Consider the following 14,842-nt stretch of genomic DNA (forward strand, 5'->3'; position numbering starts at 1 on the left):
CACACAGGAGTCTGGATGGGGAATAGGCGGCAGAGACAGGTGGAAAACAGCCGCGGGGATGGGTCCAAATGGCAGCAATCAGGTCCAAATTCCCCCGAGAGTGGGGGTGGGAGGCTGGTTTGGTTCATGCCCATCTCTGCTCTTAAGGGATAAAGATCCTGTTTTCCCAACCCTGAGGCTTGAATGGCAGAGACCAATACCAGCTATAAGCCCTCCCCAGCTGGGCAGCACAGCTCAGAGAGCTCTGACAATCCCCAAAGGGTGGGGAGGGTGGGGGGCTCTGGGTGGAGATCTAGAGCTTTGTGGGCTCCGGTGGGTCCAGGCTGCTGTCGGGAGCTTGTGTGTGTTGAATCATGGCGGGCGTGGGCAACACAATGGGCAGGGCGTTGGTGCCCCGCTCGTGCCAGCACATGTCTAGGATGGGGTAGAGCTTGCCCTGGAACTCCGCCTGGAAGGTGTAGATGGGGATGAGCTCGTCGGGGCTGTCGGCATTGTAGAAGGTCAGCTCGCCCTTCTCGTAGTGCAGGTAGACGCCGATGCGCTGGGGCCGGGCCGTGAGCGGCAGCGTGGTGCGGGGGTTGTTGAAGGCCTCGTAGACCTTTCCTTCCTTCAGGCCGATGAGCCACACGCCATGCTCGGGAGACTTGTTCAGCTTGCCCTTGCGGCTGGCTGTGCCCTTGATGATGCCCAGGCGCCAGTGGCTCTTGGTGCCTACGATCACCTCCCAGTAGTGCTTGCCCCAGGAGAAGCCCTTGTTGGCGAGGATGCAGTTGCTGGAGTCAAAGCGCTCAGGGATGCTGCCCCGGCGCTGGTAGAGGAGCCTGCTCTGCACCACGGTGTTGTCCTTGGTCAGCTCCAGCAGAGGGTGTCCTGTCACCGGGTCCAGCTTCAGTGTCTCTGGGGCTAAGGAAACACATGGCAATCAGAAGAACTACAGGACGGGAGACCCAAGCGGCAGGGCCCAGGTGAACCCTGAGCAGCTGTGTGGGTTGGACTAGGACCAGGAGAGCCCTGAGCAGATAGGCAGGCCTGGCCAGGTGCAAGGAACCCTGGGAGAGCCCCGAGCAGCCTAATGGGCCAGGTCCAGTAGAGCTGGTCTTGTCCACAGGCAGCACCCCATCTAGGCTCTCGCATAGCCAGGAGAGTGACCCATGCAAAGCTTCGCGTGGCACATGCCCGAGCAGCCCTGCGTGTGTCGGACAGCGTGGTGCATGCCAGAGGGAGCATATGCACTTGACCGTAGGTACACGCGTACCCTGAGCACGCTGCAGGGGACTTACTATGGGCCGTGCAGTACCTGGCAGGACTCTGCGGAGCAGACGTTTCCATACTGTCATCTTGATGTCATCTTGGTGGAAACCTGGCTTAAAGGAGATGGCGCTGAAGGTCCCTTCAGCTGGGTGCTGGGGGAGAAACTCTGACCTGGAGGGAAAGACACTCCCATGCAGTGGGGTTTAGTGAGAACATTTACGGGCCCTGCTTCTCTCCCCATTGCCCACATCTGGCAGAACTCAGAGTCCCCCTGGCTGCTCTAGCCTCCATCTGTGAGCTGGACGCCGGGCAGTGGGTGCTCGGCAGCCCCCAGGGCATGGGCACTAAGCCGTGCCAGATGGAGGGGGTGTGGGCACTACGTCACTCCTGTCTAGGAAAGTGGAGACCATGGGAGCAGAAAGCCTGGTGCCTCGCTGCCAGGCTGCTCCCAGCAGCACTGGAGATGCTGCTGCACCACTGGCATGGAGAAGGGGTGCAAACCGCAGCTGGCATGGGCACAGCCCTTGCTCACCACTAGAGTTGGGGCCAAGCCCTCAATGCCTCCTGCTCCCCCCATGAAAGGGCCCTCGCCGTAACCACTCCTAGGAAACATTTCCCCTTGGTGGGTTCTAGCCATCCTGGCTGCCCAATGGCTCGAAGGAGGGTCCCAAGGGCAGAGGGTAAGTGCTCACCTGGAGGGGAAGGAGCCGTAGTTCTGTAAAACACAACACACACAAAGGCAGAGTTAGCGCTGACAGCCTCAGCCCTGGGGAACGCTGCAGAGGATTCCTGGCCAGCACTCTCACCCACTCTCCATCTGACCCTGGCACCAGCAAAGGGCTCCTCTCACTGCCACCTCTGCTTCCCGCCCATGCAGGGAGGGTCAGTGGAAGCCGCACAGACTGGGGACAGGGTGTCTCTGGCAGCCAGGATGGGGCTGAGAGCACAGGGATGGGAGGAATCAACTGCCAGGTGGCGAGAGGCTGGAAAGGATGCCATAGAGCCATAGTTTGTCTAGGCTACTCCGCCATGGGCAGGCATGGCACAGTGCCCGTCTCTTGGCTCTCCAAGGCGGCGGCATGGAGGTACCTGGCTCTCCCCTCTCCTGGGGGAAATCTGGCTTTCTGCTTCCCAGGGAGGGAACATGGGGAGATCTGGCTGTCTGCTCTCCCCACAGGGTGCATGGGGTGCATCTATCTGTTTCCCAGGTTGCCTTGTGGGGTATAGGGCAGTCTCCTCTCCAGAGTTTCCATGGTCATTCCCCTGGCAGACAGACTCACCCGGATGAAATCCAGCTGACTTTCATTGTTGAGTTTCTCCAGCGAGCTCTCCATCTCCTGCAGCTTGTGCAGGGCATCTGACGTCTGCGTGACCTGGGACTCAATGGAGGCAATGAGGTGGCCAGCCTTCCTCTCAATGCTCCCCAGGAAGTTGGCCTTCTCCTCGTCAATGTATCGGTGCAATTCCTGGAACTCCTTCCGGATCACCCACTTGAAGACGTCGGACTCATTCTGCAGGGGGACAGCATGTTCTAGGAGCCAGAGGAAAATACCAGGACAAGGCGTGGGGTGGCCTTGCCCGCTCCCTGCTTAGCACAACTCAGTCATTCCACTGGCTTACAGGGTGTTATGCCCGGTGCAGACCATGGGCCAACTGCAGACCACCTGTCTTTTACAGCGGGGCACACACCCTCCAGAAGAGCCCAGTGGCTAGATCCCTCACCTGCATGTGGGAGATCCAGGCGAACGGCTAGTGGCTATTCTGGGGTCAGTGGATCTCTCTTTCTTCGTGACATTTTTTGAAAGTTCCTTGCCTTGGTTTTGTCCCGAAACAGAATGAAACCAAATGCAGAAACTGCCATTTATTTTTTTCACTAAATTGAGCTCTTGTTTTGTGGCCACTCCTACTGCTTAGACCATGGAAATCAGCCTGAAGCTGCCTTCCCCTGGCAGGGCAAACATGCCCTGAAGCTATCAGTATTGATCTTGTGGGAGAGCTAGTTCTGGCCAGGATATTTTACACTGGTTATCTCACTTTCAAGGACACTGGGTCAAACCAGCTCTGAACAATGACTTGCCCAGCCTGTCTGTACGCCTGCCAGGAGGTTCAAAGCCACGAGAGATGGCCCCCTCACCCCTTTGAAAAGCAGGGCTATTTTTAGACCACACTTTGTGAAGAACAACAACCCCCCTCCTCTGCTAGCAACAGAAAGCAAGCGTCAAACTGTAGGGCTGGAAGGGATCTTGGGAGGTCATCTACTCCTTCCCCCTGGGCTGGGGCAGGCCCGGGTAACCCTAGCCCAGCCCCGGGAAGCAAGACACTTAGTCACTTGCCTCTCGCCCAGCAGGCAGAGGACATGGGACCAAGGAGGCTCTGGCATGGTGTGGATTGGTGGGCTGGGACTCTGGGAGGGATGGGAGAACCCCTCCCGGTGTGGGGCAGAGGGCACTCTGGGATTTTATTATTATTTAACATTGATATGGCTGAAGTGCCTAATGGCCAATCAGGCCAGGGTCCACTGTGCAGGGCGCTGTACAAACAGATAGCAGTGACAGTCCCTGCCCTGAGGCGCTTACAGGCTAAAACAAGACATTACAGGGGGATGAGAAACAAGCTGGCCGGGGTGGGAAAGACGGCGTAAGACAACTAATAGGATGTGTGCAATCCTTAGCCAATCGGGAGCAGTAATCGCAACTGGGGCTGCTCCCGGGGTGGGACCCAGGAGATTCCCAGGCATGGGCTCCTCTCACAGCTCCCTGCACTCACTGCGATCCGGGTTTTATTGTTAACCAGCTTGCTGATGTGCTCATCCAGCTTCCTCTTGTGTTGCTGGACCTCCGTTATTAGCACTGAAAGCTCCTCCTGCGAAGGCAGAACATCCTCCTGTTAGACGGGAGTCTCTATTGCACCCAAGGGAGTAGCCAGGTTGCAGTCACCTGATGGGGTTTGGCTCTGGGCCCCACACACCCCCATCTGTGCAGGCCAGCCTGGCCCTGAAGGGAACTAGCTCTCCTGGGGTCAGTCATACTTCATGTTCCCTTGATCACTGGCTTCCCCCCATGGAATACAGGGCACGATGAGACCACGTTCTCCTAGGCTCCATGGGGAATTCATTTATCATTCTTTTTCCATCCTGCCTGAGCTCACCTCTAGGCCTCTTTAATGTTGTGTTACCTCGATATTGTTACCCCTAGCAGCTGGGCCAAATTCAGAACTGGGTAATTATGTTCTGGCCATCTAAGATTCTCCCTGTGGGCTCATTTGACATCTAAATTGCTATGCACTGTTAAACAGTTGCTGAATTCCACCCTAGAGGTGGCTGCATTTGAGTGGTGAGTGAACTGGTGTTGTATAGCAAATGCAAAAACCACAGAACTCTTGCAAGGTTAAGTTTGCACAAACACTCTAAGAGTCTGGAAATGCAAAAGTTTAGGTTCCAAGGGCTACATTCATTGGGCTATTTAGCATGTTCTGTATGTTATATGGGATACAATTTACAACATAAACAGAAATACGTTAAGCTACCTATTTAAAAGGACATCATCAGCTTGAAACCTCATCAGTTTAAAAACATGAGTTAAAAGCAGTTTCAGGTATGACACCTGCCCCCGAGTCTCCCAGCCAATGGTTGTGGTTGAACAATCACATTTCCCTATTTTGCAAATTCCTTTTTTTTTTTTTGGGTGGACACCAGAGTTAACCACGACCAACTGACATGCTGTGAAATACGACAGTACACCTCTACCCCAATATAACGCTGTCCTCAGGAGCCAAAAAATCTTACCGCATTATAGGTGAAACCGCGTTATATTGAACTTGCTTTGATCCGCTGGAGTGCGCAGCCCTGCCGCCCCGGAGCGCTGCTTTCCCGCGTTATATCCGAATTCGTGTTATATCGGGTCGCGTTATATCGGGGTAGAGGTGTACTTATCTACACAGAGTCTGTCTAGACTAGGAAAAGATTCTAGGTTACAATACAACCAGCTAACATGATAGTAAGATATTAATAACCTGTGTCTACACTTGGTGGTAAGTGGTGTTTCAAATCATGTTACCCAACTCAATTTTAAAAGCACCTTTTTTCCTGGCCAAGACAAACCCTGAACATGGAACATTGTTTTAGTTGGTAAGTGTTCTGTCTAGCACAATAACGGGGAATAACTGGTGGGGTGGTAGCACTGCAGAAAAGGATCGGGGGTTACAGTGGGCCACAAATTGAATATAAGCCAATGTGATGCAATTGAGAAAAAGGCTAAAATAAGTCTGGGGTGTATTAACAAAAATGTCCTACGTAAAACATTGAAGGTAATTGTTCTGCTCTACTCGGCACTGGTGAGGCCTCAGCTGGAGTCCTGTGTCCAGGTTTGGGAGCCGCACTTTAAGAAAGATGTGGACAAAGTCCAGAGGAGAGCAACAAAAATGATTAGAGATTTAGAGAACCTGACCTCTGAGGAAAGGTTAAAAAGGTTGGGTGTGTTCAGTCTTGAGAAAAGTAGACTGACAGGGGACCTGACAACAGTCTTCAAATATTTTAAGGGCTGTTATAGAGGACAGTGATCAATTATTCTCTGTGTCCACTGAAGGTAGGACAAGAAGCAATGGACTTAGGGTGACCAGACTGCAAACGTGAAAAATCGGGACAGGGAGTGGGGGGTAATAGCAGCCTATATAAGAAAAGGACCCTATAAAATCAGGACATCTGGTCACCCTAAATGGGCTTAATCTGCAGCAAGGGAGACTTAGGTTAGCTATTAGGAAAAACTGTCTAGCTATAAGGATAGTTCGCTCTGGAATTGGCTTCCAAAGGAGGTTGTGGAATCCCTGTCATTGGAGGTTCTGAAGAACCTCAAACAGCGGGTCAGGGCTGGTCTAGGTTTACTTGGTCCTGCCTCAGAGCGGGGGAAGGGCTAGATGACCTCCTGAGGCCGCTTCCAGTCCTACTGTGTTATGATTGTATCAGTGTAGGCAGGCCCATTATCTCACTCTGATTTGCAATTTGTTTAGTGTGAGTGTTAATCCCTGTTCCAAACTATTAATACAGTTAAAAACAAGCATAGCATGAATCACTGTGTCTTTCCTCTAACCTGATCTGTGGCCATTGCTCACTGCCCTTTCTGTGTGATCTGGAGGAGAAAGCTTTGGGGGTGTAGCCAGAGTGAACAGTATGACACTGATTCAAATGCCACCAGGGAGTGGGCTCTTTTGCAGTAACTCCTTCCCTGTGCTCTGCACCGATGCTGGTTATTATTCCTCATTTTCACTGGGGTGAGCGGCCGGGATCCAGAAAAGCCTTGAAGCATGTATCCCAGTTCAGCACATTCAGGTTCCTGAACTGGAGCCGCTACCAGAGTAAGGGAGAGGCGAGTTGGCCCTAGTCAAGGTTCTAGTTCTGTCGCAGCCCAGACACACCCCACTTCTGAACAGGGTCCCAACTCCCCAAGGACCAAACTCTGGGCAGGATACACTTCTCTTGCCTCCCACCCCCTATCTGGTGTCAGGAGCGGAAGGGAGCAGGGGCTGAGGCTGTGCGTTTCCATGTACTGGCTGCCACATGATCTGCTGGGTGCTGGTTACATCAACAGCTCGGAGCCCATTGTTTGCCTAGCAGAGCGCTCTGTCCCAGCTTCCCTGCTGCCTTATCTCAGCTCTTATCAGCCCACTCTTTTCCAAAGGGGTTTGAACAGTGGAGATGAAAGGACCTCCAGCACCCCCGCCCTCCCATGCCTCCTGCACTCCCTCCGCAGGCAAACATTAACCCTTGCAGCCCCGGGGAGCTGGGTCAATGTTGTTATCCCTGGTTCCCAGAGCGGGAAAGCAAGCCAAGCAGATTGAAGGTGACAGATGGAGCCAGTCACTGTCCGCAGTGGGGCTGGAACAGAGGAGCCAGCCCTGCGATCGGATCACTAGGCCATCCAGTGAGCACATCTGCGCTGGAGTCCTGGAGACAGAGCAGGCACAGAGCCTGCGAGGCCTTTTCCAGGCTGGGCTCTGAGATGTTTAATTGATACCAGAGACGGGCCTGAGCTGTGATCAGGGTCTCGCTTTCCCCAAAGTCTGGGGCATCCCGAACGGGATGGTAGGTTCTAGTCCAGCTCGGGGCTGCACAGAGATTCTGCTAATAAATTAGGGGCCTAAGCAATTGGTTTGCAGAAGCTTTTCCCTGGCCTATTGAGCCTTCCAATAGTAGTGTCAATGGTTGGAGTCTCTGCTCCAATGCTACTGGGTCAAAGCTCACTTGAGCCTCAACGCAGGATGGGTCCAGGGACACACTGATGATGGGATATGAGGCCTCACGCCGAGGGTGCGTGTGGGACTGCGGCACACTGAGGCGCAGCCGAGCCGGCTCAGCTCTAGCTTTGAGTAAGAATAGCAGCACAGCGGGGTCCTGTATGGGCAGGGCTAGCCCATGCAACTGTCTGTGTCGTTACTATTGTTATCCGAGCTCGCTTTGATCACGCCTACTCGTGCTGCAGCCACAGCTCCTGACGGCAGTGCACAGACCCCGTGGGTTACTGTGGCTGCGGGACAAACCCCAGCGAGCCCGATACCCCGTCTTGGTGTGCTCCCAGTTCCCACACCGGGCTCAGGATTTATTTCAACTACCTGTGCCAGAGCTCTCACACCCACAGCAGGTCTGGCAATCCAATCAGGGGTGCTCCATTGGCTGTGCTTTTATCACCTGTGTCTTTCCCCAGCAGGTGCCGTGACGCAGTCAGTGCCCATGACCAGCTGCCCGGGCTCTTACCTTCATCCGGCTGTATACGGTAGAGACAGGCATGATCTTATGCTGACGGTGAGCCCCAATGATGCCGCACAGCCCACAGATCACCTCTTGGTCCTGCTCACAGAAGAGGCTGAGGGGGTTGTGGTGGACAGGGCAGGACTCCTGGTTGGGATCTGAATCGCCCATGGTCCGCAGCGCGTCGATGACGCAGGCCAGCGTGACATTGGGCAGCAAGGTGCTGCAGTCCACAGCTTGGCGGCACACGGGGCACAGGAGCTGCTGGTCCAGGTTGCACACGAGGGACCCCACGCAGGACTTGCAGAAGGAGTGCCCGCACTGGAGCATCAGGGGCTCCTTTAAGAGCTCCAGGCAGATGGGGCAGAGCAGCTGGTCCTCCAGCTCACAGACACTCATCTTCCGAGCCATCCTGCAACAGGCGTCTGTCCCGGCACGGTGGCTTGGTCCAGGCTTGGAGGAAGAGCACCTGGGCTGGAAAACACAGAGTTAATGAGAACAATTCCTAATGTAACAAGCAGGATGCCTCCAGTGGAAATCTGTCACCCACCGGCTGAGGAGCTTAGGAGGAGCACATCCCTCTGGGGTGTTTAACTGAATAAACCTCCAAACACATCTGTCCACCTAGGATGGGAGATCCCTCCACAGGGAGCACATTCCAGTGGTGCTTGTGATCCACCCTGGCTGCCCACTAGCTTCTGTGTGAGGTGTTAGGTATTGGTTTAACCTATGAAACTGGGAATGGTTTGGGCCCTGCTGACCTTTGAGATCCTGCCCCGCTGCTGGTGTGATCGCAGGACAGCTGTGCTCAGCTCCAGTCGGTGACTGCCCCATTGACACAGAATAGGGCTGTTCTCGATAAGAGGGCATAGACTGCGCTTATTTCCCCTCTGGGCTGGCCGGAGCCCGTATTTGATGACTAGCTGCAAGGCCGATCTGTTTCCCCAGACGGGATAGAGGGGGAGTGGAGTGGGGTGTTCCCTGACAGCGGGGACACGTCTTCGTTGGCACTGGGCTCATTTCTATGTCTCTGTTGAATCCTTGTCTCAAATACTGTACATAGAATCATTGACTCCTAGAAGGGTAGGACTGGAAGGGACCTGGAGAGGTCGTCTAGTCCAGTCCCCTGCGCTCATGGTAACATGCGTTAGGAGCATGGGCGGCGGGTGAGCTGGCAGTTGGGGGAGGCTAGCCCCTTCCCTTCCCTTTCCGCCCAAGGCCCCTCCCCTTCTGCCCCAGGCCCTGCCCCCCTCCTTCCTCCCCCTTCCCCGCTGGAGCCCAGAGCAGCAGAGCCCCACTGCAGCCACTGCCCCCCCACCCAGGACAGCACCCCCATCCCCTGCCCCGACCCCAACCCCCAGCACGGGGCGGGTGGCGCTGCTACAGTGCCCTCAACCCCTACACTGAAGCATGGAGCAGGCGGCGCAGCCGCAGGGCCCCTGACCCCAGCCACGGAGCACCAGGCGGGCACCAGCCCTGGCCTCCCCAAGTCCCGGCAGGAGGCCGTCGAGCCCAGCCCCAGCCTGGGCCATGAAAGAGCAGAAACTCACAGGTATTTCTGGGGGCGGAGTGTGGGCAGAGCCACACGATGCTGTTTGGGGAGGTTCAGCCTCCCCCAGCCTATGATACCCGCTGCCCATGGTTAGGAGGCCTGGAATTAATGCATGTGAAATATCAAAATGGATGGAGGAATCAATCAAATAAAGAGACAGGACTATAGAACAACCACCCACAGAAATCCTCTGAGAAAAAACTCACTGATTCATAGCTCTACAGCCCCAAGAGACCATTGTGATCATCCAGTCTGACCTCCTGGAGCATAGGCCAGAGACCTGCCCCACAATCCTTCCTAGAGCAGAGCTGTTAGAAAAACATCCAGTCTGGATTCACAAATTGTCAGTGATGGAGAATCCGTCAGGACCCTGGGTGAATTGTTCCAATCCGATACTGAAGCAAAGCTGCGAAATCCAGGTTTGAGACTCACACCCACTCCCTTCTTGAGTCAGGCCTGGGTGGAGGATTTCCCCTTAGATGCTGTGATGTTTCAGGGTATTTAAGGGATATGCACATGCACCATCTCGCTGGAAAACTTCTAATAAATCTACAATTGACTTTAGTTTAATAACAATGATTGAATGTACAGAGTTCCCTGAAGGACTACAACCACTTGCTAAGCATTGTCACTGCCCCTCTGGACCACGAATGCTTCCCTCTTCACTTCCATACATCTCTATGGTTCTCCCATGACCTGCAACAGAAGCAGCTGGAGGGAAAGAAACTTAACACGTGAGTAAATGCAGAGACTCAGGCGCATGGAATTCTTACAAGCAGTGCCTTAGCCATGAAAAAGGTCAAGAGGCCTGTGACGAAGTGGGAATTTTCTGTAATATTTTTATGAATCTTGTGTGTGCCTCAGTTTCCTCCGTACTTTGCATTGCTATCCAATGGGAGCTACAGGGTTAAGTCTGCTCCTGGGGCAGCGCAGGAGACATGAGGTGTGTGTGTCACCTGCTGTCCGGGGTAGACTTAATGGATCATTAAAGGACTGGCTGAGGCTGATCCGTATCAGTGGAAAATCTGAGAAGACAATGGGAAACCTTCATTCACACCTAGCAACCAATGACCAAGAGGAAGGAGGTTCCCCCACACACACCCTCAGCAGGGAAGAAGGACTGAGAGGTACCAGGCAGGGAATAAAGAGTCACTTTTGGGAGAGGCTGGGCTGCTCGTCCTGTGGACGGGCAAAGGGACTGAGAGCATGAAATGAAGTCTGGAGCAGCGTGGCTGGTGGATTGCTCTGGCCTGGCCAGATGGACTATGTCTTAACCTTGATTTCTCTGTGCTAACCTAAGGGCTCCCAATGCTGCGTTCCAGATGACTAATAAACCCTACTCTGTTTTGAAAATGCTGCCTGGTGTTGCTGCAAATACCTGCTGAAGTGCAGTAGTCCTTGAAGAGCATACAGAGTGTATCTCAGTAGGACTTGCTGGACACAGCTCATGGTCTGAAACAGCAGTGCTGGAGCCCAGGGGCTCGGTCTTGGAGGCGGTGAGGCTGTGTGGCCAACCCTGAAGGAGGAGTGGGATCCTTTGGGCTGAAGAGGTTCCTCCAAGAGACTGTTTAAAAGCTGGGTCATGTGGATCCGTGGCAATATCCTCCATCTCCTCTGCCATGGCACCCCTGCCCCTAAGCTAAACCCCAATGAACATTTCTGGAGCAAGAATCACTCTGCCAACCCACAACGGCTCCACGCTCCTGGCAGCAAGAGATTCTGGGCTGCAGGATGCAATCAGCCTGTTCTCAGAAAAGATTCCCCCACATCTGGGATGACCTCTCCAGACATAGACATTGGAGCAATAACATAACATCCTCCCTCCGAGTTTGGACCATCCCTCAGCTGGAAGTCCTAGAAACACTGCAGAAAATCCATGCACCACCTATGATTGATCCTTCTCCTTGGCTAGTGAAAGCATGGAGAGCTCATGGGGCCCCTTCCAACTGAGACTGACAGCACCTCCTTTAAGCATGTCCTAGTCCAGCCAGAACTTGGGAAACACTCCATGCTGCCCGCGTTTCCTGCACCACCCACTAGCTGTGCTTTCATTTCTGAGGAGGCTAAGTGAGAAGCTCATCAAGGCTCTCTGTTAACTCCACCTGGATACTTCCAATACTCCGGGCCTTCCCAATCACGCTTCAGGTCAGGAGAAAGAACAGAAATGGCCATGAACACGAGCCATATATCCATTCTCATAGTGCAGGATCTCTTCATGTCATTCAGTGTCAATCAATGAAATGCTGATGTCCTGCCTTAGGGGCATAAGCTGAGGTTTGTGGGAAGGCACTGAGGTAGCTACAATCATTCCGCTTGGACCAGAGCCAGAGAGCTGTGATGGGCACCAGCTTCTCTGCCTCCCCTGTAAAGTTCCACAGTGATCCATCCTCTCTCCCATCCTGCTTAACCGCTGTAGGAGGCAGCTAGGAAAGATTATGTCAATTAAGTTTCTCTGTTGTGCTCCTGGGCACAGGAACTGGGGATTGTGAATCCCTTGGGCTCAAATGCCAGCACTACACACACAACATGAAGCACGGCGCTTTCCAGCTAATGTGAACGGCACCCTCTCCCAGATCTCTCAATGCTTGGAGGACCTCAGCACTTAGACAAAAAGCAGCGGGCTCAAGCCAAACCCAGCCAAGCTGGAGGTAATGTTGGTAAGGAGATGGGAGCTTTGCAAAGGACTAGCCACAACCGTGAAGTCATTCTCATTGAGGGCATGCTCACTAAGGAAGGTCATTGCCTAAAGAAACCAGGAGGACCACCACCCTCCTTCAGATCTAAGTGGGACTGTCAGACTCATTTCCATGATCTCATCTTCCCACAACAAGTCATGCAGACCAAAGGGGAAATGGGGAGACATATACAGAAACCTTTCCCTGTACTGGCTTTTCAAACGTGCAACGTGACTCAAACTCCAATGCAAAGAGCGCAGGACAAATGCCCAGAGAGATTGTGCTTGGGACAGTGCCCAAAGAATTAAAATATAATCACAGCCCAAAACAAAAACTAAACACATAATTACAAGATAGTAAACGACTGAAAACACAAATAAAAAGGACCAGTCTTGGCTGATGTATTGACGTGGGGAGAGAGGCTGGAGAAAACACTTCAGATGAAGCAAGTTCAGTAGCCGATGGCTCCACAGTGCATAGACTGGGGAGGGTTTTCAAAATAAACTCCTCTAAATAAACATTACAGCCCTCAATGAGCCCCAGAGCCAGCACTACTCACCTTCCACTGCTCAGCCTTTCTTTCCTTCTCCTGCTCGCCCCTTCAGAGCTGCAGGGTGCTCGGCAAGAGATCAAACCTTGAGGGGTCTTATTCAGCCTGTGACTGACAGAAAGGTTCAGTCCCCTCAGGCGGGCAGAATCCAGCTAACTGTGACAAATGAGGGACACACAGCTTCCGCAGCAGCAAAGCAAGAGCGCCCTGTCACACCTACTTCTTTCCCTTTTCTTTAAGTCCTACTGAGAGCTTTCCCCCTTGTTTTCTTAAACCTGGCCCACAAACGTACAGAAAGATGAGACCCACCACAGCCCATAGAAATGGAGAGAACAAGTACTAAGAACAAGAGCCTACCTATCTTCCCGCACCAATCCATGGTGCTTACCTCATGCTAACACCCTACCACACCCCATGTTCCACTCCCCCTGAGCTCACTGAAAATCAGGTGTAAACACACACATCATATGACTGAATAGCCAGCCACGGAAAGCTCCAAACTTGATAAGAGAGATTCAGATGGTTACTTCAGTCAGCATATGGCTTCCAAGGAAGTCCTTTAGGACAGTGGTTCTCAGTCAGGGGTACACGTACCATTGGGGGTACACAGAGGTCTTCCCGGGGGTATGTCAACTCCCCTAGAGAGTTGCCTAGTTTTACAACAGGCTACATAAAAAGCACTAGCGAAGTCAGTACAAACTAAAATTTCATACAGACAATGGCTCGTTTATACTGTTTTATATCAGTGTTTCTCAACCTGGGGGTCGCGATTTATTTCATAATCATATGGTAAAAATTAGAAAGTCGGCAATTTTTCAGTACTAGTGTGGTTGTGACACTTCTGTACTTTTATGTCTGATTTTGTAAGCAAGTAGTTTTTAAATGAGGTGAAACTTGGGGTACACAAGACAAATCAGCCTTCTGAAAGGGATACAGTCGTCTGGAAAGGTTAAGTACCATTGGTTTCGGGGTTTTACATGGATCCAGTCCAACTGGCAGAGTTGATGGAAACATTTTTTCAATGAAAAAAACATTTTCACTTGGGTTGAAATTTTCTGGTTTTTCTACAAAAACAGAAACCTTTTTTTTTCTTCTTCAATTTTTGGTCACATATTTAACCAAAATTTGAAACTTTTACTGAAAACAGTTTAGAAAACCTAAACATTTTCATGCGAATTTTTTTTGGGGGGGGGAACTTTTACGGTAGTTAATGAGAATATTTTGGATGGCATATTAAACCTCATGCTTGAGGGTTTAAACCAATTTCTAACAAAAAAGGATAAGGAGACCCAATGTGTGGGTCAGATTATCCCATATCTGCTACTGGGTGGTTCTTCCAACATCCTCTGAAGCGGATAGTTCTGGCCACTGTCAGAGGAGAGGGACTGCTTTGCTCTGATCTGGTCTTGCAATTGCTAGGTTTCTGTGTGACCTTCAGTGAATCGTTTGGGTCTCTCTGTAAAATGGGTTGATGATAATATTTCCCTTCCACGGGGCTGTTCTAAGGATAGAGTGTGTTAATGTTTGTGAAGTGCTCAGATACAACAGTGAGGGGGCTATATAGACCGAACAGAACTAGGGCTCGCCACCAACACCTCTCCTGCAGTTTGGTGGTGCAGGGCTAGCTTTTCCTTTCCTACAGAATCATGCTGCGAAGTGTTTGATTGTTTCACAGTGTGCAGGAGGCTGGGGGGAGAAGTGAGGACGGGGGTCGAGCATCACCCGGCACATTGGAAAGTTGGCCCCTGTGGCTGGAGCACCCATGGAAAAAAAAATTAGCGGGTGCTTAACACCCACTGGCAGCCAACTCCCCCAGCACCCTTGCCTGCCCCATGCAGCCTGCCCCACAGCCCCACTGAGGCGCCTGCCCCCGCAGGGCAGGATACGGCTGGGTGCAGAGGGCCCCAGGGCCGCCCACGCCCACAGCACAGGTCCTGCCCCCCGGTGGTACTGCTCACTCTGGCTGGCGGTGGAGGGGCGCTAAGGAAACTACATGTCCCAGCATGCCTCACTTCATCGGTGGGCGGTGGAGGTTACGTCTCAACGTTTCCTCTGTGTGATTGGTTGAGACTGGT

The 14,842-nt window shown here is 52.6% G+C and overlaps 1 protein-coding gene across 1 annotated transcript; it reads right to left on the reverse strand.

Moving 5' to 3' along the window:
• Positions 1-292: 292 nt before the first annotated feature.
• On the reverse strand, positions 293-8,401 carry TRIM50 (tripartite motif containing 50). The gene is made up of 6 exons (XM_065418471.1): positions 7,997-8,401; positions 4,018-4,113; positions 2,532-2,762; positions 1,944-1,966; positions 1,298-1,422; positions 293-903 (listed from the first exon to the last, which is right to left on the reverse strand). Exons 1-6 carry the CDS (start codon positions 8,399-8,401, stop codon positions 293-295), a joined length of 1,491 nt encoding a protein of 496 aa, XP_065274543.1.
• Between the last annotated feature and the right edge of the window lie 6,441 nt (positions 8,402-14,842).

The sequence above is a fragment of the Emys orbicularis genome, chromosome 17 (assembly GCF_028017835.1).
Source record: "Emys orbicularis isolate rEmyOrb1 chromosome 17, rEmyOrb1.hap1, whole genome shotgun sequence".
Classification (NCBI taxonomy): Eukaryota; Metazoa; Chordata; order Testudines; family Emydidae; genus Emys; species Emys orbicularis.